This window comes from Schistocerca gregaria, chromosome 1 (genome assembly GCF_023897955.1).
Source record: "Schistocerca gregaria isolate iqSchGreg1 chromosome 1, iqSchGreg1.2, whole genome shotgun sequence".
Taxonomy (NCBI): Eukaryota; Metazoa; Arthropoda; class Insecta; order Orthoptera; family Acrididae; genus Schistocerca; species Schistocerca gregaria.
The window spans coordinates 307,888,287-307,913,761 of NC_064920.1; the positions used below are offsets into that span (position 1 = coordinate 307,888,287).

Below are 25,475 nucleotides of genomic sequence, written 5' to 3' on the forward strand. Positions count from 1 at the left end.
CCTCGGCCGGCCATCACAATTTGAGCATTATACAAACTTAGGCACATGGTAGGAATAATTTTGCTATTGTAATTATGGAGTAATTAACAATTAAAGTTCTGATATTTCTAGTCATCATGAGACAGCTGTTTTTATGTTTTCAAGCTAAAAATTGTTCATATCCCTAATAGAAATATGACGTGCTACTTTTTCAGTCAGAACCAAATATGCGCATGTTCTAATTGGTACCTGAATATGTTTTGCAGTTTATAGTATGATTTTGAAATCTCTGTCCCAGCAAAATGTGCTTCTAAAACCTCTTCAGAAGAGGAACGGACAGGGCAGGTGTGTGATGCTTCAATAAGAGTTTCTAGGTCAAAAAATTCATTAAAGGGAACATACATTTACCTTATGATACAGAAACACTGATATGTCAGCTGTTGGTCAGGTGAAGAAGTGAGGAGTGATCTGCATAATTTGTAAAAATCCACCCTTAGGTCTCCTCTTTATTTGACTGCTTTTAATCCATTTTCCTTTTTCTTAGTAACTGGTATGATGCCTATCCTTCAGTGACGATGAGCTGGAAACTATTGACTTATTTCTATAGCTATTAAAAGGAGTCTGGATACCTGGCTATTTCACCTATCCATAACCTCTGAAAATTGCCTGACGGAAACTGCACATCCTGAGACAACTAGACACACACACACACACACACACACACACACACATACACACACACACACACACACACACTTAGGTAGTAAAAAGTGTGAAAGCAAATGATTTAATAACTGATAGTCGTTACATTGCCTTATAAGAGTCAGTGTGTTGCTCTGTAAAAGAGAATAGACAGCAATCTATGATAGATCTGATGACAGCATTCAATGTCCGGTGCAGGTACGAGTGTTTCAGAGTACATCACTCACAGCACACTGTTGAACACGGCTCCACAATACGCGAAACCCTACATATTCCCATGCTGAACTATCAACACTGTCAATTAAGATTGCAGTGGGTACAGGATCACCTATCATTCATGTGGACGGCTGCTTGATACATACACCACATCATACACAAAGGCTGCTGTGTGCAGTATTATGATATGGGGGGCATTGACCTGGACTTCCATGGAACCTGTGATAGTACTTTAAGGTACCATGACAGCTACGAACTATGTCAATATATTGCGCAGCACCTGCATGCTTCCTGCTTGATGTCTTCCCCAACTGCAATGGCATCTTCCAGCAGGATAACTGTCCATGTCACAGGGAAAGAATCATGCAACAGCAGTTTGAGAAGCATGATAGTGAACTCTACTGATATCTTAGCTACCAAATTCACATGATATCAAGACACCATAGCCAAGCAAAGACACCACTTGGATTCGGTATGGCACCACACATAAGATCAAGGTGAACCAGAGCACCTGGAAGTCCTAGAGACAATACGCAGAAACAATAATTAAAAATAAGACTTAAATTCAACAAACAAGAAATACTGCATAACTTTAAACATATACTCACTAATGAAATTCAATAATATGAAACATTTTATGGATGTAATGTATCAGAACATGATTTTATTAATGGTTTTTCACAAACTTTGAAATCGGGAGGACGTTGCCTTTACAAAGGACCTCCAGGAAAAAATGACACATCTGTGACAACACAGATGACAGAGTATAAATGGAATATTTTTGGGAAGAACTTGAGAAGCTGGTATCAAACATCCCAGATATACATGTTAAAATCCTGTTCGGAGTTGAGACAGCAAAAAATACAACAAGGAAGAAGATATTAGTAGCTTCTCATTAGTTTTGTCCTGAAAGCATCGCCTGTTTGTATGGTATGACAGTCAGTCAGGCTTCAGCTCTGAGCAGATATTCATCCATAGAGCAGCAAGTTAAGTGTTTATCTTTTTCTGTGTTTTCCTCATTTTGTGTGTGTTTTTCTGTTGAAGAGGTTTAATCTCATATTTTTGAAAATGTAAATTCATTCACTCTGTAGCACAATAGTTTCTCACTGGACAGCCAACGACATAGCTCATTAAGGCACCAGTGTCCATTGGTGTACACCTCAAGAGGGTAGCAAGTTACATATCTACAATTCCGTCTGTTTTTATAGTTTACTTCTTCAGTTAGTCTTGCTAGGATGGTTAGGATGTGTACATGCTGAGTGTGGACGCAGGAGGAGCTGGTCGCAGTTCACGAGCAGCTGAATGCACTTTTGGCAATGGTCAGTCACCTTCAGGCTGCTGCTGCTGCAGTCACCTTCAGGCTGCTACACCTCAAGGTGTAGGGGTGGCACAGAATCTGGCATGTCACATGCAACACCACAGGTGTCGCTTGTTTTGCACATGGGCTCTGCTTCTGAGGCACCTCTTAGTGCAACTGACAGAATGAATTCACCCTTACAGTAAGGTGAGTGGCAGTAACTCGTTTTCATGGCTCAAGGCGGAGGGCCAATGTAGACACTGGGCACCTCTACTCGTCCTCCATCAGCAGGGTCCGAGAGAAGTGGGGGGGGGGGGGGGGGGGGTAATACATTCCTGGAAATGGAAAAAAGAACACATTGACACCGGTGTGTCAGACCCACCATACTTGCTCCGGACACTGCGAGAGGGCTGTACAAGCAATGATCACATGCATGGCACAGCGGACACACCAGGAACCGCGGTGTTGGCGTCGAATGGCGCTAGCTGCGCAGCATTTGTGCAATGCCGCAGGCAGTGTCAGCCAGTTTGCCGTGGCATACGGAGCTCCATCGCAGTCTTTAACACTGGTCGCATGCCGCGACAGCGTGGACGTGAACCGTATGTGCAGTTCACGGACTTTGAGCAAGGGCGTATAGTGGGCATGCGGGAGGCCGGGTGGACATACCGCTGAATTGCTCAACATGTGGGGCGTGAGGTCTCCACAGTACATCGATGTTGTCGCCAGTGGTCGGCGGAAGGTGCACGTGCCCGTAGACCTCGGACCGGACCGAGGCGACGCACGGATGCACGCCAAGACCGTAGGATCCTACGCAGTGCCGTAGGGGACCGCACCGCCACTTCCCAGCAAATTAGGGACACTGTTGCTCCTGGGGTATCGGCGAGGACCATTCGCAACCGTCTCCATGAAGCTGCGCTACGGTCCCGCACACCGTTAGGCCGTCTTCCGCTCACGCCCCAACATCGTGCAGCCCGCCTCCAGTGGTGTCGCGACAGGCGTGAATGGAGGGACGAAAGGAGACGTTTCGTCTTCAGCGATGAGAGTCGCTTCTGCCTTGGTGCCAATGATGGTCGTATTCGTGTTTGGCGCCGTGCAGGTGAGCGCCACAATCAGGACAGCATACGACCGAGGCACACAGGGCCAACACCCGGCATCATGGTGTGGGGAGCGATCTCCTACACTGGCCGTACACCTCTGGTGATCGTCGAGGGGACACTGAATAGTGCACGGTTCATCCAAACCGTCATCGAACCCATTGTTCTACCATTCCTAGACCGGCAAGGGAACTTGCTGTTCCAACAGGACAATGCACGTCCGCATGTATCCCGTGCCACCCAACGTGCTCTAGAAGATGTAAGTCAACTACCCTGGCCAGCAAGATCTCCGGATCTGTCCCCCATTGAGCATGTTTGGGACTGGATGAAGCGTCGTCTCACGCGGTCTGCACGTCCAGCACGAACGCTGGTCCAACTGAGGCGCCAGGTGGAAATGGCATGGCAAGCCGTTCCACAGGACTACATCCAGCATCTCTACGATCGTCTCCATGGGAGAATAGCAGCCTGCATTGCTGCGAAAGGTGGATATACACTGTACTAGTGCCGACATTGTGCACGCTCCGTTGCCTGTGTCTATGTGTCTGTGGTTCTGTCAGTGTGATCATGTGATGTATCTGACCCCAGGAATGTGTCAATAAAGTTTCCCATTCCTGGGACAATAAATTCACGGTGTTCTTATTTCAATTTCCAGGAGTGTAGTTATCAGGAGCTCCAACACTAGGTGCATTATCGAGCCCCTTAGACAGATAGTGTTCAGGGCTGGAAAGAAGGCCAGTGTGCCCTTGGACTGCCAGGGGCCTCATTCAAGATATGGAGGCAGCATTGCCTGTGGCTATCGAGTGTGGAGGATAGAGTTGTCTGCAAGATGTCACTCAAAATTCAGAAATTCTGAACAAGCTGAGGAAGCAGAGGCTGTTGCACTCTCGGTTCAGAAGAGAATTCACATATGACAACAAGTGAAGTTTATTACAGAGTCATACATCTGTGAAAAGATGTATGCGCTAAGCATACAACTACCACTACTAGCACCGTCACACATTACCAAAAGATCTGGTTCTATGTAAAATCAGAAAGTGGTTCTAAGGCTTCCTTTCAATCTCTTGTTGACCAGTCTGATGTGGCAGCTGAAGACAGCAAAATGAAAGCCAAAGTTTTAAATTTCACAGTCAAGAAATCATTCACACAGGAGAATCATGCAATCATCATTTGATCATTGGGCAGACTCCCTTACAGATGACATAGTAATAAGTATCCCTGAAGTAGAGAAACAACGGAAAGGTTGAAAAGCAAATAAATCACCAGGTCCGGATGGAATCCCAATTTTGTTTTGCAAAGAATACTCCACAGCATTGGCCCCTTATCTAGCCTGCATTTTTGTGAATCTCTCACCAAGCACAGAGTCCCAAATGACTGGAAAAAGGTGCAGGTGACTCCAGTGTGTACAAAGGGTAAAAGAATGGACCCACAAAATTACAGACCAATATCCCTAACTTAAGTCTGCTGCAGAATCCTTGAACATATTCTCAGTTTGGATATATTTAACTTTCTTGAGGTGCAAAACTCAGTTTGCTCTTTTATCACATGATATGCTGCAAACTATGAATGAAGAGCAACAGGCACATTCCATTTTTCTAGATTTCTGGAAACATCTGACATGGTGCTCCGCTACAGGCTGTTAACGAAGATACGAGCATATCGAATAAATTCACAGATACATGAATGGCTTGAAGACTCCTTAAGTAACAGAATCTATGGGTTACCCTTGAGGTGAGTGTTCATCACAGACATGTATATAGTCAGGAGTACTATATGGAAGTGTGAGTGTCGCCGATGTTCTCCACATACATGAATGATTTGGTGGACAAAGTGGACAGCTATCTATAGTTGTTTGCTGATAATGCTGTGGTGTACAGTAAAGTGTCAAAGTTGAGTGAGTGTAGGAAGATACAAGGTGATTTAGACAAAATTTCTAGTTGTTATGATGAAAGGCAGCTAGCTCGAAGTGTGGAAAAATGTAAGTTAACAAACCTTTATGTTCAGATACAGTATTAATAGTGTCTTGACACAATCACATATTTAAATATCTGGGCCTAGCATTGCAAAGTGATATGAAATGGAATGAGCACGTAAGGACTGTGGTACAGAAGGCGAATTGTCGACTTCGGCTTGTTGAGAAAATTTTAGGTAGGAATGGTTCACCTGTAAAGGAGACCAGACATAGGACACTGGTGCGACCTGTTCTCAAGTACTGCTCGAGTGTTTGGGATTTGTATTTGGTCAGATTGAAGGAAGACATCGAAGCAATTCAGAGGCAGGCAGCTAGATTTGTTAATGGTAGCTTCAAACAATATGTAAGTGTTATAGAGACAATTTGGGAAATCAAATGGAAATCTCTAGAGGAGAGGCGACATTCTTTGCAAGAAACACTATTAAGAAAGTTTAGAGAACTGGTATTTGAAGCTGACTGCCAAACGATTCTACTGCCATCAACATACATTGCATGTAAGGACCACAAAAATACAAAACTAGAAATTAGAGCTCATAAGGAGGCATACAGACAGTAGTTTTTCCCTCCCTCTATATGCGAGTGGAACAGAAAAGGAAATTAGTACTAGTGATACAGGGTACTCTCCGTCATGCACTGTATGGTGACTTGTAGAGTATCAATGAAGATGTAGAGGTACAGTGATGGGGAAATGGCTAGCTCATTAATTAATAAACAAGAACGTCCAAAGATTAGGTAAATTGCTCCTAATGCAGGAGAAAGAAAAATGCCTTGTGAAGCAAAGATTGTGATTTAGTTCAAAAGAGTGCAATGCTTGCTTCAACACTCAAGAAAAGAAAACACAAAGATCCCAAGAACAACTAATCAATGCTAGATGAAAAACAACCAAGGAAATCAGAAGAATTAGCAGAAATCAACAAAAGTTATATTGAAACCCATAGATTTATCATTCAATTGAGGTAAAATAAGGGACAATTACAAAACATGTAGATAATATCAGTCTAAGTATACTTCACCCACAAATAAAATGAAAATTCAAACTGGAAAAATGACAGGACTGAAACAATGCCAAAATTCTAGCTGACTACTTTGAAGAATTACTCAACTGTGAGAATGCAAAAAAATACATAGAATTTGGTCCTCATCCAAAAAATAAAATTCTACTGGGGGAGGTTATATCATCAAATTACAATTATGTGCTCAAAGAAATTGGTTCATTTAAATACAAAGTACCAGGAAAGAATCAACTGGCTGCAGAACTATAGAAAAATGCAAATTAACAAGCCCTTTGAAACCTATATAAACATTTCATTGACATCTCGAACACTACGAAAATGCCTGAAGAGTGGAACACATTGCTAACCCACCAGTTAGACAAAAAAGGAAATAATTATTCAGAAATCTGTCTATTTGACGTCACATATGTAGAGGATGTGAGCATTTTCTGGCGGAGGATCACGAGGCAAAATGGGAGATGACAGCAGAAACCTTTTATTTACATCCCAAGAACTTCTGTTAGTAACTTATATATAGATCAGGAGAGTGCTGGGTGGTGAGTATCTGACCCATGAACCTTAGTAGTGAAGTGTTGTCATGAAGATGCAAGGAGCTGCTGCGCCCAGCTCGGTTTGATGGTAGGCCGAACTTGCAACACTAGGATTCCTGGCAGAGAGGCTGAGCTGCTTCAGGAGCTGGCACAGTAGGATGGTATCGCCCGGCCAAGTGCAGGATGTGCTGGCCATCTGCCTCGGCCATGCTAAGTGATGGGATTGTATGCGTTGGGAGTGCAACCATGGTGCACTGTGTGGCTGCAAGCATCTGATGCTGGCAAGCACCCAGTGGCTTAGTGGCTGGGAGGGCCTTAATTCGACCTTCAGACCATAAATACTGAAGCTGTACCCCCAGGCTATCAGGGTAAAAGATGAGATGTGGTGGCATCACACCACCAGAGTCTGTATGTGCCAAAGCAAGTTTGTTGTGGACTGGCTGTTGAAAATTTTTGTATACTGCATGCTGAAGTGTCACTGGTTACAATAACTCAATGGTCATGACATGGTAGGGGCAGACTGTGGCACATTGGCAGGCGGTGTGGCATAATGCTGAGCCAGAGCGTTACAGGAAGTGGTGCTCTTACTGCAATTAACCATTGCTTTTGGTTCATGCCATTACATGTACAAGATTTGCTAGAATGAGATACACAAGAATTCGGGAACAACTCAACAAAAAGCTTGGAGTATATGAAGGAATACTTTTAGAGTGCTTTGACCAGGCAGAAGTTGTTCCAGTCAAATCATCAGTCATAAATGGATCATAAAATACCAAATATTTAGAGAGAAGAGTCAAGTCATCACTTTCATTGACTTTTAAAAAACCATATGGATCGTTTCTGAAAATTGTTAATGAATTTGTTTTACATCGAAAACTCTTATCCTCATTGTAATCATCCTTAAGAATACCACATCAGAAGTTAAATTTACACATGAACTGTCTAAAAACATTTGAACGGCAAAATGGCCTTCAGCAATTTACTGTTCAACTGTGTACTGGAGGAAGTTGTACAATAATGAACAAGAAAATCCAATCAAACATAAAGTCTGGCAAAAATACCAAACTTAGCTGCCAATCACAGACAATTTTGCGCTACTTGCAAATAACATGGAACTGGTCAACTGAACATTAACATACAAATTAAGATTGCAAATAAGTTCAAATATCTTGTTAAAATCATGCCTAGGATTCAAGTGTGAAAGTGTCAATAGAAATCAGAACAAATAAATTGAAACAAACATGCAGCCAACCTATAGATGAAAGGTCATTCAATGAACGCCAAATTTGAACACTATCATTCCTCTATTAAATCTGAAGCAAATATGTAATCACAACACTATGTAAGTTGAAGGCCAAATCAACAGCAGAGAAACTAAAGAAGGCAGACAGAAGAATCATCATTAGAATAAATGGCAAAAAACACTCGGTAGACAGACAATGGATACTGTTGCCTAACGAAGTGGCGTATCGGGTAAGTGAATGCGTATTATGAAAAGAACATATCCATACAGCAGAGATGTTAAGTTGCAAACAGGCACAATAAAAAGACAGCTATACATTTGAGCTTTCAGCCAGAAGGCTTTCTTCTAAAACAGAAAACACATACACAAGCACAACTCATACACACGATTACTGTGTGTGACTGCTGAGGCCAGACAAAGTAGTCCTGTATGTGTGAATTATGTTTGTGCTTTTTGTGTGTGTGTGTTTTCTACTTTAAAAGACGACATTCTGCCTGAAAACTTCAATGTATAGCTAGCTGTCTTTTTGTTGTGTCTTCTGGAAGTCAACATTTCCTCTATACACTGAGAAGCAATTTATCCTCTCTCTCTCTCTCCCTCTCTCTCTCTCTCTCTCTCTCTCTCTCTCTCTCTCTCTCTCTCTCTCTCTCTCTTTTTAACTAGACCTCATACTGGTCAATTTGATACCCAATTTGTCCGTTACGCTCTCCTCATTTGTCTACAACAATTTGAACAAAATCTATTGTGTAATTTTCATTCAAATAATTAATTCTGTATTCTTGATTATCCTTATTCCTTCAGGCAATTAAATATATTTTTTTATAAAACTAGACCTCATGCTGGTCTATTTCATTCCCCATTTGTCCATTTCCTGCTCTTTGTTTGGCTATGAAAGCTCAGGCAAAAATTCATTGTGTAATTTCTAAGAAGTAAAATATTTAAATGAAAATAAACCACCACATAACTGATTAAGATAGGACAGCAAGGTCAGAAAATTTTTGGGAGCAGGAGAGGGAGAGAGAGAGAGAGAGAGAGAGAGAGAGAGAGAGAGAGAGAGAGAGAGAGAGAGATGAAAAGATGGACCCCTTAGCTCAAAGATTAAGTGTATATGGACAGGTTCAAGTGCTCCAGTATGTGTATGAAACATTAGAATACTACTGTGTCAGATAAGAAATGGAAAATATCTATGTAACACCCTATAAGAAAAGGCAACGTAAGAAGAAAGTACAAAGAAATAATCATAAAGCTGGAGATGAACTAGTGAGCTACTGCCACATTAACTTTTCTACACTGTTTTAAAACACAGTGGAGGAAGCACCAATCCAAAAGCTTTCTGGAACCCATCTTGAAACATGAAAGATACTATGGAAAGAACAGGGCTATAGAAATTCAAAGATAGTAATAAGAGGATGGGCAGTGCACAGATAGCTGACTGTGCAAGGGTATGTAGCTACAATACATGACTAAACTGATGTTCACAATAATATTAACAGCGTAATGTATACGACTTACGGATGCATCTTCAAACCACAAGAAGTATGCATAATTGAATGTTGTATCTTTCCACATAATAGCTAGGTGGCCCTCTTGTAAATGGGCTCGGCTGAAATCCACCATGGACCAGATCTGTAAGAAAAAAATATACTCTTATAATCCTGCATTTTTCATTTTTAATTAATTGTAACAGAATCTGATACTATACCTTTTTTTTTGTAAGAGTTATCGTTTCTTCTGAGCTGAAGTCAAGACCAGGAGCAGTGATACGGTGATTTGTTCTATCAATATACAGAAAATGTACAAGGCCTGGAAATTCTTCCAAGTATTTGTTGATTGTAAGAGAAGCTCTAGTGTTTCAAGTTAAGAAACAAATAACAATGCTGACAAAAATGAAAAATGGTAGGAAAAGGAATAATCCTTATAATAAGCAGAGTCACAATATATTAACAGACAATATTCCACAACTTCAATAATCATCAATGTTGTTCTATATGGCATTTAAGTAATGAACTAGCCTCATTTTCAAATTTAGAGTGTACTACAATAACACAAAATAATCCACATTAAATGTTAATTTCTTTGAAAACATAACTTTGCAAACAGTTTACAACATGAATTGTCATTGAAATCCAAATTGGTCAGACAAAAAGGGTAACCATTAACAAGAACACTTTGGGAGGAGAAAAAGAATTCAAAAAATTAAAGAATTTGATGCTAAAATAAATTTTATATACAGCACCAATGAAATACAGCAGTGTGATGGCGCGACGGAGGTCATTAGTTGCCTTCTGGCATGGCCATCCTTGATATCTGTAATGCGGCCACTGTGTAAACATGAAGATGGTGGACAAATATTCCATTACATTAATTCACAGCATAGCTCAACAGTTTGGAGAAAATGTGAGTTCTGATGCCATTTATGGTGACGAGAATCAGTAGTGTATTTTCCTCAACTTTCCTGCGCTAAGAACAATATTTAGATGCATTGTTATCTCAAAAATAATCTTCCTCATTTGCAAAATGAACAACATTATCAGCTGCAGTCAGTTCATGAGGAGATAATTTTATGAGATACCCACTACTTATTTCTCTATATTACAATGGATTTAAGTCCCTGTAACGCTAACAACTCATAACACAGGCCCGGTCAAGTTTACATCTACATCTACATCTACCTCTATACTCTGCAAGCCACCTAACGGTGTGTGGCGGAGGGTACCTTGAGTACCTCTATCCATTCTCCCTCCTATTCCAGTCTCATATTGTTTGTGGAAAGAAAGATTGTCGTTATGCCTCTGTGTAGGCTCTAATCTCTCTGATTTTATTCTCATGGTCTCTTTGCGAGATATACGTAGGAGGGAGTAATATACCGCTTGACTCCTCAGTGAAGGTATGTTCTCGAAACTTTAACAAAAGCTCGTACTGAGCTACTGAGCGTCTCTCTGGCAGACTCTTCCACTGGACTTTATCTATCATCTTTGTAACGCTTAATCATATCTGGTACGGATCCCACACTGCTGAGCAGTATTCAAGCAGTGGGCAAACAAGTGTACAGTAACCAACTTCCTTTGTTTTCGGACTGTATTTCCTTAGGATTCTTCTAATGGATCTCAGTCTGGCATCTGCTTTACCAACGATTAACTTTATATGGTCACTCCATTTTAAATCATTCCTAATGCCTACTCTCTCATAATTTATGGAATTAGCTGCTTCAACCCCCCATGAAGCATGGACCTTGCCGTTGGTGGGGAGGCTTGCGTGTCTCAACAATAACAGATAGCCGTACCGTAGGTGTAACCACAACGGAGGGGTATCAGTTGAGAGGTCAGACAAACCTGTGGTTCCTGAAGAGGGGCAGCAGCCTTTTCAGTAGTAGCAGGGGCAACAGTCTGGATAATTGACTGATCTGGCATTGTAACACTAACCAAAACGGCCTTGCTGTGCTGGTACTGCGAACAGCTGAAAGCAAGGGGAAACTACAGCCGTAATTTTTCCCGAGGGCATGCAGCTTTAGTGTATGGTTAAATGATGATGGCGTTCTCTTGGGTAACATATTCCGGAGGTAAAATAGTCCCCCATTCGGATCTCCGGGCGGGGACTACTCAAGAGGATGTCATTATCAGGAAAAAGAAAACTGGCATTCTACGGATCGGAATGTGGAATGTCAGATCCCTTAATCGGGCAGGTAGGTTAGAAAATTTAAAAAGGGAAATGGAGGGGTTAAAGTTAGATATAGTGGGAATTACTGAAGTTCGGTGGCAGAAGGAACAAGACTTCTGGTCAGGTGACTACAGGGTTATAAATACAAAATCAAATAGGGGTAATGCAGGAGTAAGTTTAATAACAAATAGGAAAATAGGAATGCAGGTAAGCTACTACAAACAGCATAGTGAACACAGTATTGTGGCCAAGATAGATATGAAAATGGATTGGGGCCAAGAAATGAAAGAGGAAGCTGCGTGGTAGAATTTTGCACAGAGCACAACTTAATCATAGCTAACACTTGGTTCAAGAATCATAAAAGAAGGCTGTATACATGGTTAAAGCCTGGAGATACTAAAAGGTATCAGATAGATTATATAATGGTAAGACAGAGATTTAGGAACCAGGTTTTAAATTGTAAGACATTTCCAGGGGCAGATGTGGATTCTGACCACAATCTATTGATTATGACCTGTAGATTAAAATTGAAGAAACTGCAAAAAGGTGGGAATTTATGGAGATGGGACCTGGATAAACTGACTAAACCATAGGTTGTACAGAGTTTCAGGGAGAGCATAAGGGAACAATTGACAAGAATGAGGGAAAGAAATACAGTAGAAGAAGAATGGGAAGCTTTGAGGGATGAAGTAGTGAAGGCAGCAGAGGATCAAGTAGGTAGAAGACAAGGGCTAGTAGAAATCCTTGGGTAACAGAAGAAATATTGAATTTAATTGATGAAAGGAGAAAATATAAAAATGCCGTAAATGAAGCAGGCAAAAAGGAATACAAACGTCTCAAAAATGAGATCGACAGGAAGTGCAAAATGGCTAAGCAGAGATGTCTAGAGGACAAATGTAAGGATGTAGAGGCTTATCTCACTAGGGGTAAGATAGATACTGCCTACAGGAAAATTAAATAGACCTTTGGAGATAAGAGAACCACTTGTATGAATATCAAGAGCTCAGATGGAAACCCAGTTCTAAGCAAAGAAGGGAAAGCAGAAAGGTGGAAGGAGTATATAGAGGGTCCATACAAGGGCGATGTAATTAATGACAATATTATGGAAATGGAAGAGGATGTAGATGAAGATGAAATGGGTGATACGATACTGCGTGAAGAGTTTGACAGTGCACTGAAAGACCTGAGTTGAAACAAGGCCCCCGGAGTAGACAACATTCCATTGGAACTACTGACGGCCTTGGAAGAGCCAGTCCTGACAAAACTCTACCATCTGGTGAGCAAGATGTATGAAACAGGCGAAATACCCTCAGACTTCAAGAAGAATATAATAATTCCAATCCCAAAGAAAGCAGGTGTTGACAGATGTGAAAATTACCGAACTATCAGTTTAATAAGTCACAGCTGCAAAATACTAACGCGAGTTCTTTACAGACGAATGGAAAAACTAGTAGAAGCCGACCTCGGGGAAGATCAGTTTGGATTCCGTAGAAATGTTGGAACACGTGAGGCAATACTGACCCTACGACTTATCTTAGAAGAAAGATTAAGGAAGGGCAAACCTACATTTCTAGCATTTGTAGACTTAGAGAAAGCTTTTGACAATGTTGACTGGAATACTCTCTTTCAAATTCTGAAGGTGGCAGGGGTAAAAAACAGGGAGCGAAAAGCTATTTACAATTTGTACACAAACCAGATGGCAGTTGTAAGAGTCGAGGAGCACGAAAGGGAAGCAGTGGTTGGGAAGGGAGTGAGATAGGGTTGTAGCCTCTCCCCGATGTTATTCAATCTCTATATTGAGCAAGCAGTGAAGGAATCAAAATAAAAATTTGGAGTAGGTATTAAAATCCATGGAAAAGAAATAAAAACCTTGAGGTTCGTTGATGACATTGTAATTCTGTCAGAGACAGCAAAGGACTTAGAAGAGCAGCTGAACGGAACGGACAGGGTCTTGAAACGAGGGTATAAGATGAACATCAACAAAATCAAAACGAGGATAATGGAATGCAGTCAAATTAAGTCAGGTGATGCTGAGTGAATTAGATTAGGAAATCCCGGATTTCCCAGCTAAAAATACACTTTCTCCCGGATGAAAATACATTTTTTCGGTGTTAAGCTACAGTATACTTTTCCTCGAAACTGTAAAACTTATCAATCCTTTAAATGGTTATGGTTTCATACAGCGGCGTAGAATTTCCTGGCACTTAGAAAATGAAACTCAAGGGAAAAAACATGTTTTGGAAAGATGTCTGATGTGCAGCAACATGTACACTGCATATTTTCGTATTACCAAAGTATAAATTGAAATCCGCAAAACACTGCATGTTACTTTACAAAGTATTGAAATCAAGATTGCGATACGCTTTTGCAAGCCAGTTGTAGCTCGTGTCAAGTGATCTTGCCAGCCAATGACAGCGGATATTCAGACCATAGGACATGTGATGTAGTCAGCCAGAAGCAACATCACTGTAAAGCAGAGCGAACACACAAATAGGCAAAGGTAAAGGTTTAAATTAATATACATATATATAGTGCTGCTAGAAGAAAAGAAAAGCCTTAACATTTAATATTGGTCACTAAGATTAATAAGCTGCAAGAGAAGCTAAGCTTTAACATATAATGATCGTTTTTGGGCATGTTACACTTTAAAGATACATCACAAAAATGTGGCAGCAAATTTTTTAACAACGATATAAATGTCTGATCTTCTGAACTAGAAAATATTCTAAATGGTCGCCCTCAAAGATTTGATTTTTGAATGAGAGTCAAAGGTTCTGTGACTCAAGAAATTCATCGGACATTCGCGTGCACTGAGTTTATCTTGCGTAAAAGGAAATTTACTTTGAAGGTAACGCTTTCCAAACAACCATTCGCAATATTTTCCCGCGACCTGTTAAAAACACTAACTAATCTAAGGACATCACACACATCCATGCCCAAGGCAGGATTCGAACCTGTGACTGTAGCAGCAGCGCGGTTTCGGACTGAAGCGCCTAGAACCGCTCGGCCGCAACGGCCGGCTCTGAAGCACGAGATTGAAAAGTAGTAATACTAAATTTTTAAATAAATTTCGGATCGTCATATTCTCCCGCAATTTGTGTGACTCCCTGATGACATTCATCCGTTCCGCTTCATTCCGCTCAGCTCGTATAGACCCGTCCCCATTTGTCTGCAGGAAAGTTTATTTCTAGATGACATGGGTATTCCCATGGCAGAGAAATCACATACACTATGCATGCATTCAAAAATCAACTTACAATTCTTTCAGAAATCAACTTAGAATTTGTTCAAAAATGTTCAAAAACCAACAGGGATGTGTTCAAAATCATACGAGAAATCGATAGACCAATGTGCGCACGGTGCTAGGGTCTTTTTCCTCAATAATATGAATTTGGTGCTCCCCCACCCCCACACCTGAAACTATCACCCGGGGCTGATAAATCGGTTTGCCCCCGGCCGCTAGTTCCGAGCCTGTTGCACATACGTGAATCTGGCAGCTTAGGCGCACCAGTAAAATTTTTTCCGGATTACATGTGGCTGCTTGCTGCTATTGCTCATACAGCTAACTGCCACACTTTTGGAGCCAGAAGTGCGAGAAGGTGCTACTCATACGAGACTCAGCTGCATATGCGGATAAGCTTGCTCGCAACCGCTCAAACGAATCTAGTGTAAAGTTGTGATGTCACGCCCATCGGAGGCAATTTGTTGTTATGAAACATTGCATAGTCTTCCTAAAGCCTTTGACACATAATGCTGTTGGCAGACGCTTGTAAGAGCACAGTCTTTTGTTGCTGTATATGTTGAATTTCCTTTGCAACTTAAATTTTATTTTCGTTTCTTTTTCTCTCGTTCGTTTTTTATTGCTTCAGTATTATTCTGCAGTAGCGAGTTACAGTAAAATACTTTGTTAGAGTATTGGTTCTTACCAGTCAAAGTTACAAAAAATTAACTGAAAACTAAAACAATAACAAATTCCTGGAATTCTAAAAAATTCCCGGGTTTTTCCCGGTTTTCTCCTGGACTAACAAAATTCCTGGGTTTTTCCCGGATCTCCCGGTTGTCCCAGGTCGTATACACCCTGTTAAAGTAGTAAAGGAGTTTTGCTATTTGGGGAGCAAAATAACAGATGATGGTCGAAGTACAGAGGATATAAAATGTAGACTGGCAATGGCAAGGAAAGCATTCCTGAAGAAGAGAAATTTGTTAACATCGAGTATTGATTTAAGTGTCAGGAAGTCATTTCTGAAAGTATTTGTATGGAGTGTAGCCATGTATGGAAGTGAAACATGGACGATAAATAGTTTGGACAAGAAGAGAATAGAAGCTTTCGAAAAGTGGTGCTACAGAAGAATGCTGAAGATTAGATGGGTAGATCACGTAACTAATGAGGAGGTATTGAATAGAATTGGGGAGAAGAGGAGTTTGTGGCACAACTTGAAGAACGGATCGCTTGGTAGGACATGTATCTGAGGCATCAAGGGATCACCAATTTAGTACTGGAGGGCAGTGCGGAGGGTAAAAATCGTAGAGGGACACCAAGAGATGAATACACCAAACAGATACAGAAGGATGTAGGTTGCAGTAGGTACTGGGAGATGAAGCAGCTTGCGCAGGATACAGTAGCATGGAGAGCTGCATCAAACCAGTCTCAGGACTGAAGACCACAACAACAACAACAACAACAACAACAACAACTGCTTCCAGTTGCTGACCTGCTATATTGTAGCTAAATGATAGAAGATCTTTCTTTCTATGTATTCACAGCACATTACACTTGTCTACATTGAGATTCAACTGCCATTCCCTACACCATGGGTCAATTCGTTGCAGATTCTCCTGCATTTCAGTACAATTTTCAATTGTTACAACCTCTCGATATACTACAGCATCATCAGCAAAACGTCTCAGTGCACTTCTGATGTTATCCACAAGGTGATTTCTATACATATATTGTGAATAGCTACGGTCCTACAACACACTCCTGCGGTCACACCTGAAATCACTCTTACTTCGGAAGACTTCTCTCCATTGACAATGACATGCTGCATTCTGTTATCCAGGAACTCTTCAATCCAGTCACACAATTGATTTGACAGTCCATGTGCTCTTTCTTTGTTCATTAAATGACTGTGGGAAACTGTATCAAACTCCTTGCGGAAGTCAAGAAACACGGCAGCTACCCGAGAATCCGTGTCTATGGCCCTCTGAGCCTCGTGAACAAATAGCTCGAGCTGGGTTTCACACGATCGTCTTTTTCGAAACCCATGCTGATTCCTCCAGAGTAGATTTCTAGTCTCCAGAAAAGTCATTGTACTCAAACATAATACATCTTCCAAAATTCTACAACTGATCAACGTTAGAGATATAGGTCTATAGTTCTGCACGTCTGTTCAACATCCCTTCTTGAAAACGGGGATGACCTGTGCCCCTTTCCAATCTTTTGGAACGCTACATTCCTCTAGAGACCTACGGTACACCGCTGCAAGAAGGGGGGCAAGTTCCTTCGCATACTCTGTGTAAAATCGAACTGGTATCCCATCAGGTCCAGCGACCTTTCCTCTTTCTAGTGATTTTAATTGTTTTTCTATCTGTCTACCATTTTGGACATCTGTGCGACAATCTAGTGAAGGAACTACAGTGCAGTCTTCCTCTGTGAAACAGCTTTGACATTTAGTATTTCGGGCTTTACTCTGTCACCTCTGGTTCAGTACCATTTTGGTCACAGAGTGTCTGGACATTTTGTTTTGATCCACCTACTGCTCTGACATAAGACCAAAATTTCTTAGGATTTTCTGTCGAGTCAGTACACAGAACTTTACTTTCGAATTAGTTGACCACCTCTCGCATAGCCCTCCTCACACTACATTTTGCTTAGTGTAATTTTTGTTTATCTGCAAGGCTTTGGCTATGTTTATTTTTGCTGTGAAGTTCCCTTTGCTTCCATAGCAGTTTTCTAACTCAGTTGTTGTATCACAGTGGCTCTTTTCCATCTCTTATGATTTGCTTGGCACATACTCATCTAATGCTTATTGTACGATGGTTCTGACTTTGTCCACTTTGCAGTATATTCCTATATTCCCACTTAAAATGAGCTGTTGAAACTTTATAAGCACACGTTCAAGGGATACATTGCGCATCTGCTGCAAGTGTCTGCCAGTTCTGTTTTTCCAGCATTTCTGTGACACTCTCTCCTAAGGGTCAAATTAACCTGTAACCATCTGCACTGCCCTTCTTCTTACACTTTCAGTGTCTCTTGCTAGCCCTGTTTGATAGAGGTCCCGCACATTTGAGCAATATTCTAGGATGGGTCACAGGAGTGTTTTGTAAGCAATCTCCTTGGTATACTAATCGCATTTTCCGAGTATCCTACCAATGAACTGAAGTCTGCTAGCAGCTTTACCTAAAACACAGCCTGTGTGACTGTGCCATTTTGTATCTCTACAAACTGTTACATCCAGGTATATGTATGAACTGACTGATCCCAACCAAGAGTCACTGATATTGTATTGTAGTCATAGAGGATACGACTTTCCTGCCTTTTGTGAAGCACAGAATTTTACATCCCTGAATACTTAAAACTAGCTGCCAAACTTTAAACCACTTGGAAATCTTATCAAGATCTGACTGGATGTTTGTGCAGCATTTTTGGGACATAACTTCACTATACGTGATTGCATCAATTGCAAAAATGTCTGAGGTTAGAATTGTCTGCAATGTCATTAACATAAAAAATGGACACAAAGAATCCTAACACATTCTCTGTGGCATACCTGAAGTTACTTCTAATCTGCCAATGACTCTCCATCTAAGATAATATGCTTTATCCTCCCTAATAAGAAATCCTCGACCCAGTCACAAATTTTGTTTGCTACTCCATATAACTGTATTGTACTGTACTGTACTATAGAATTCCAACATGCACTTGGTTTGTCTGCCAGGGGTCCTCATCCAAGATGTGGAGGCAGCCTTGCCTGCAGCTATTGAGCGTACGGGGTGCAGTCGTCTGCAAATAGTTGCTCATGTCGGCACCAATGATGCCTGTCGCTTGGGTTCTGAGGCGATCCTCAGTTCGTACAGGCGGCTGGCCTCGGATGTGGGGTGCAAGCAGAGCTCTCTATTTGCAGCATCATTCCTAGAGTGGATTGGGGTCCTTTGGTTTGGAGCCGAGTGGAGGGTCTCAACCAGAGGCTTCATTGACTCTGTGACGGTCTTGGCTGCAGATTTCTAGACTTGCAGTATTGGGAGGGGAATTGTAGGATGACTCTAGATAGGTAAGGGACGCACTACACAAATGAAGCAGCTACTCAGGTAGCAGAGTACTTGTGGCATGCACAAGGGGGTTTTTTAGACTAGGCAGTAGTGCGAGGTGTCCTGATGAACATTCACCACTCGACGTGCAGGCAGGGAAATCGGGACGCGCTCAGTGTAAAGACACTTCATATACCAAGATATTAGCAGTAAATTTTCAGAGTGTTCGGAATAAAGGTCCTGAACTGACTGCCCTCCAGGAAGCATGTGGCATGCAAATTATTCTCGTGACTGAGACCTGGCTGAACCCTGAGATAGGAAATTCTGAAATATTTAGTGAGGGTTGGAATGTGTATTGGAAAGACAGATTAGACACTGTGAGAGGTGGTGTATTCATTGCAGTTGTCAAAAATATTGTGTCTACTGAGGCCGAAGTAGAGTGTGATTGTGAAGTTATCTGGACACGTTTAACAGGGCTAGGAGAAATAAAGTTAATTGTTGGGTGTTACTCCCGGCCACTAGGTTCCACCGTGACAGTTCTAGAATCATTCAAAGGGAGTCTACACTCTGTATCGCAGAAGTACCCGGATCATGCTATATTAGTCAGAGGTGACTTCAACCTATCTAGTATAGACTGGGATGTCTATGGATTCATTACAGGTGGTAAAGACAAGCCGTCGTGTGAATTGAATTACTTTTGAACAGATTATCCGAAAACTGTCTTGAGCAGCTAAATCGACATCCAACGCGTAATGGAAGTATTTTGGATCTGGTAGCCACGAACAGACCAGACCTCATCGACAGTGTCAGTGTTGAGACAGGGATTAGTGATCACGATGTTGTCATTACGACTACAGTTACTAAAGTTAAAAAGTCTGTCAAGAAGGCTAGGAGAGTATTCTTACTAGAAAGAGCAGATAAGCACTTGTTAGCATCCCACTTACTTCCGGTATGATGGACGTGGAAGAATTATGGGCAAATTTTGAACACATTGTAAATCACGCATTGGACAATTACGTGCCGAGAAAGTGGGTTATGGACGGAAAAGACCCACTGTGGTTTAACAGCACAATTCGAAGACTGCTCAGGAAGCAAAGACAGTTGCACTTGCGGTACAAGAAAGATCGGGAGCACGAGGACAGGCAAAAGTTAGTAGTGATTCATGCTACTGTAAAAATAGCAATGCGCAAAGCATACAACCACTACCACCGTCATACCTTAGCAAAAGATCTTGCTGAAAACCCAAGGAAATTCTTGTCTCATGTAAAATCGATAAGCAGGTCGAAGGATTCCATCCAGTCACTTGCTAATCAGTCTGGCCTGGCAACAGAAGACAGCAAAACGAAAGCTGAAATTTTAAATTTAGCATTTGAGAAATCTTTCAAGCAGGAGAATCGTACAAACATACCGCCATTCAAGTCTCATACAGATTCCCGTATGGAGGACATAGTGATAGACATCTCTGGGGTTGTGAAGCAGCTGAATGGGTCAAAAATAAATAAATCGCCAGGTCCTCTTGGGATTCCAATTCGATTTTACAGAGAGTAATCTACTGCATTGGCTCCTTACTTGGCTTGCATTTATCGCAAATCTCTTGCCCAACGTAAACTTCCGAGTGACTGGAAAAAAGTGCAGGTGACGCCTGTATATAAGAAGGGTAGAAGGACGGATCCTGAAAATTACAGACCAATATCCTTAACATTGGTTTGTTGCAGGATTCTCGAACATATTCTCAGTTTGAATATAATGAATTTCCTTGAGAAAGAGAAGTTGCTGTCAATGCATCAGCACAGCATTAGAAAGCATCGCTCCTGCGGAACACAACTCGCCCTTTTTCCACATGATATCTTGCAAACCATGGATGAAGAGTATCAGACGGATGCCATATTCCTAGACTTCCAGAAAGCGTTTGACTCAGTGACCCACTGCAGACTCCTAACTAAGGTATGAGCATATGGGATTGGTTCCCAAATATGTGAGTGGCTCGAAGACTTATTAAGTAATAGAACCCAGTATGGTCTCCTCAATGGTGAGTGTTCGTCGGAGGTGAGGGTATCATCTGGAGTGGCCCAGAGAAGTGTGGTAGGTCCGCTGTTGTTTTGTATCTACATAAATGATCTTTTGGATAGGGTGGCTGTTTGCTGATGATGAGCTAACTCTAAATATAGATAAATGTAAATTAATGCAGATGAATAGGAAAAAGAATCCCGTAATGCCTGAATACTTCATTAGTAGTGTAGCACCTGACACAGTTATGTCGATTAACTACTTGGGCATAGCACTGCAGAGTGATATGAAGTGGGACAATCATGTAATGGCAGTTGTGGGGAAGGTGGATAGTCGTCTTCTGTTCGTTGGTAGAATATTGGGAAGATGTGGTTCATCTGTAAAGGAGATCGCTTATAAAACACTAATACGACCTATTCTTGAGTACTGCTCGAGCGTTTGGGATCCCTATCAGGTCGGATTGAGGGAGAATATAGAAGCAATTCAGAGGCGGGCTGCTAGATTTCTTACTGGTGGGTTTGATCATTACGCGAGTGTTACGGAAATGCTTCAGGAACTCGGGTGGGACTCTCTAAAGGAAAGGAGGCGTTCTTTTCGTGAATCACTACTGAGGAAATTTAGAGAACCAGCATTTGAGGCTGACTGCAGTACAATTTTACTCCTACCTGCTTATATTTCGTGGAAAGGTCACAAAGATAAGATAAGAGAGATTAGGGCTTTACAGAGGCATATAGGCAGTCATTTTTCTCTTGTTCTGTTTGGGAGTGGAACAGGGAGAGTAGATGCTAGTTGTGGTACGAGGTACCCTCCGCCATGCACCGTATGGTGGATAGCAGAGTATGTATGTAGATGTAGATTCAATAACAAGTTCAGGTGTGGTACTGAGTTAAATACTTTCCTGAAGCCAAGAAAAACTGTGTCTACCTGATAATTCTAATTTATGGTTTTCTGGAGACCATAAGAAAAGCACACATCAGGTTTTGCATGACTGATGTTTGTGAAATCCATGCTTTTCTGCTTGGAGGAGATATTTCTGTTCAAGATAAATCATATATCTATTCTTATTACAGTATTACATTAGAAAAACCGTTATTAGATACACTCAGTACACAAATTATCTTGTAATTTCTTTCATCTCATGCTGTATATACTTTATGGAGTTACAAAGAGGAACAATAGCATAATTATGTTTATAAAAGGATATGATCCCAACGTAAAGTTTCTTAAGGCTTTGACTTTAAGAAATTCGCTGAAATGAGATAACTTCTGCTTCACATGGTTTGCAACAGTCAACAGCAGTTCTTTCCCTTGGTGTATCAGAGATGTATCCCAGCATGTAAGTTGCAGCATTTCCTTCAATACATCAATGAAGCTAGCTGTACTTGATTCTATTCTAAGTATACACTCACTGTCTTGAGTTTTTATATATTCAATGTATTTTTTCCTTAGGAAGTCCCATTTACTGGTAAGCTTTTTGTAGCTAATTTCTATTTCATGTTTTGAGGAGCGTAGTTTTTTATATCCTTCCAAAATTTTCTTTATACTGGAATCTAAATTATCAAAAGAATGTCTCAGTTCATCTATATCCTTCTGCAGCTGCACATTTTGCAGTTCGTTTATGGCGCCAAAGGCTTCACACAGGCCAGAAGCAACTGAAGCACCATGTGTCTGAAAAAAGGCATAAGTATAGTATAGAAGAATGTATAACAAATGTAAAGTAAATTAACTACCATTATTCATGTACAAGCAACCATAAATACAAATTACTGTTTGTTATTACTGAAAATGCTGTTTTTCAGTCCTTTTAAGTGATAATAGAGCATAACCAAATGCATTCACCAAACAATGTATACTTTATGCAATAAATGTTGTTATCATTAGATATTACAGTAGTCAATGGAAGTATTACACCAAAGCTACTATCTATGATAACATCATTTTGACCCTTTTCGATTTTTCCATGGTACGGTCTACAAAATCCCGTGTGTGTGTGTGTGTGTGTGTGTGTGTGTGTGTGTGTGTGTGTGTGTGTGTGTGTGTGTGTGCATTCAGAAATTCATTAAATTCATAGAGAGATGTATGGGATGGCTCCTACTAACTATCAGGAAAAACAAATCCTAGTAAAGCAAACAGGCAAACTCAAAAATAAAGATGGCAGGTCTATTCCTAATTTTGGAAAACTCACGCAAAGGAAATAATTAATGGAAGAGGCAGTTAATCTGAAGTCAGGGCGAAAGGTTGGCAAAGATGAATGAAAACACATTAGAGAGAACAGGAGGCGAAGGATACTGCTTCAGTAAGAACTGTGCTTTGACCTCCACTGATTCTGACGCCTTTCCTTCAATGCTGCCTCCGTTCCTTCCAGGCACAGATCCAGGGAATGCGGGTGGGGGTGGGGGTGGGAACACGGAGGGGCCTCATGATCAGTGCGTCCCCGATCCCCACCCTACTCTCTCTCTCTCTCTCTCTCTCTCTCTCTCTCTCTCTCACACACACACACACACACACACACACACACACACACACACAACAACAACAACAATCTTTCAACAGAACACCAGTTATAACTTTTGTGATATGAGCCCGTTGCTCATCACTGTATATTTAAGGTGTGTCATGACCTGCCTGTTTAATTAATATTTACAAACCATTCAGATGAGAAAGACTTGTATCAACAAGTCCAATCAAGTTAATGATTCAGTTTTTCTGTACAATATACTGACAAATGACCCAATCACCTTTTACAAGTGTTGATTTTAGATGTGCATAGTATCTCAACTCCAACAACCTCACAATACTATGCAGAAGAACATAAATGTTAACCCAGCTGGACATCTGGAGATGTGTGTTCTATGATCTCCCCGGCAAAACCTCATAAACCATGTTATGATGGATTGATTTGTACATCACAAAAGATCTTTACAGTAAGAATAGGAGATATATTAACCGCCATTGACAATTTTCACATGTTTGCGAAAACAGTCAAAAAATTGTAACATTTGTTTCTTCATTTATTTATCTACACTTGATTTCCAAGACATGTTAAGAGTGGACAGAAGAGATTTTCAAGAGGGCCACAGAGAAAGAGCGAGAAAAAGAGAGAGAGAGAGAGAGAGAGAGAGAGAGAGAGATAAAATCACAGGTATTTGTCATGCACAAACTGTGTATAGTGTTCCAACACAATATATTTTTAAAGAAGGAAAACTCCAGCCTAGAATATCAACAATTATTTTTAAATGTATGTAAACATTAGTATTTATTTTTGTCAGTAACATAAAAATATGACGTTCCAATGTGAATTTCAGACACTGTCTTCTGTTTTTTGAAAATCCAAAAGACATGCCATAGATTTCATTTCATGATTGACAAATTGTGAACAATCTTATCAAATCATCTTAGTGTGATAAATTGTCATTTCATTTAACATTCAAGTAACCACTATTTCATTCTGCTGTCATAAAGAGCACCAAAAGAATAGTATGCATGTTATCTTTTTTGTTGACAAGCCTTCATTTTCCACACTAGTAGTTATACAACTAAAATAGGTTACATATTGTCTTCAGCAACTGTGACAAAAGTCTTATTTATATCATAGGCAATTCAGATCTTTTGTTTCCTACTTCATTCCTAATGCTTTTTCACATATAGGTGCTCAATTTTTACAACACTTCACTTTCCTGGCATTGGATATATTTTTTTGTTTTACACAACATGAAAACAAAGATATAGGCAGTATAAGTAATGTACAATGTTCTAAAAATTGAGCACCTGTATCTGGAAGAAAATTAGAAATGAAGTAGGAAGCAAAAAATCTGACCACTGAAGATGCTCTGAAATAAAGTGAAATGTATATTGTCTAATTATGATTTTATTACAGTCATAAAAGACTGTTACTTGTGGAATGTGATGTACCATTTCTGTTTGTTTTCATCAGCGAAAGTTACTGAACCTTTAACAAATATTACACATTCCCACCTACTTACAAATCTGAATATAATAAAGTTTCATTTGCCAGAACATTCATTCTAAATCTTTTGAATGTAAGCTAAAATTGTGACAACAATCATAGGTTTATGAGTAGCAGAACTTACTATTATTATTTTCATAAATGACTTGCTATGTGTAGTGCAACAAAGAGGCCACTGAGAAAGCCGAGAAACCATTCCTAGAAATACAGAGTAAGCAATGAGAAGATTTTGATAGCAAACTGGAAGGTGAATTCTGTGCCAGACACAACTGAAGGAAGGAGGAAAGCTATTACCAAGATTGTCAACAGGGGGAGGAAGGTGGCTGGAAAATGATAACTGGTAGAAATGCTGGGAGAGAGAGAGGAGACAGACAATTGTTGCACGCATGAAAAACAAATTTTGATGGTGACCAGTACAAAACAGTTTCTCCAACATGAAGCATTAATATGCACTTTGATGAGATTTTAATATTAGGCTGGAGATGGCACTGATAATGACTGACTTAGAGCAAGTTGTGCTGTCTTAGAGCAAGTTGTGCTGTCACAGTCACGC

The 25,475-nt window shown here is 40.7% G+C and overlaps 1 protein-coding gene across 1 annotated transcript in view; it reads right to left on the reverse strand.

Moving 5' to 3' along the window:
- Nucleotides 1-25,475, reverse strand: part of LOC126343008 (Hermansky-Pudlak syndrome 1 protein homolog) — a 232,838-nt gene that overhangs the window by 48,169 nt on the left and 159,194 nt on the right. Inside the window, exons 6-8 of the mRNA XM_050001904.1 lie at nt 22,160-22,623; nt 9,746-9,890; nt 9,556-9,669 (exon numbers count right to left, since the gene is read on the reverse strand). Of these exons, the coding sequence (XP_049857861.1) occupies nt 9,556-9,669; nt 9,746-9,890; nt 22,160-22,623 (723 nt within the window). The remainder of the gene's footprint in view (nt 1-9,555; nt 9,670-9,745; nt 9,891-22,159; nt 22,624-25,475) is intronic.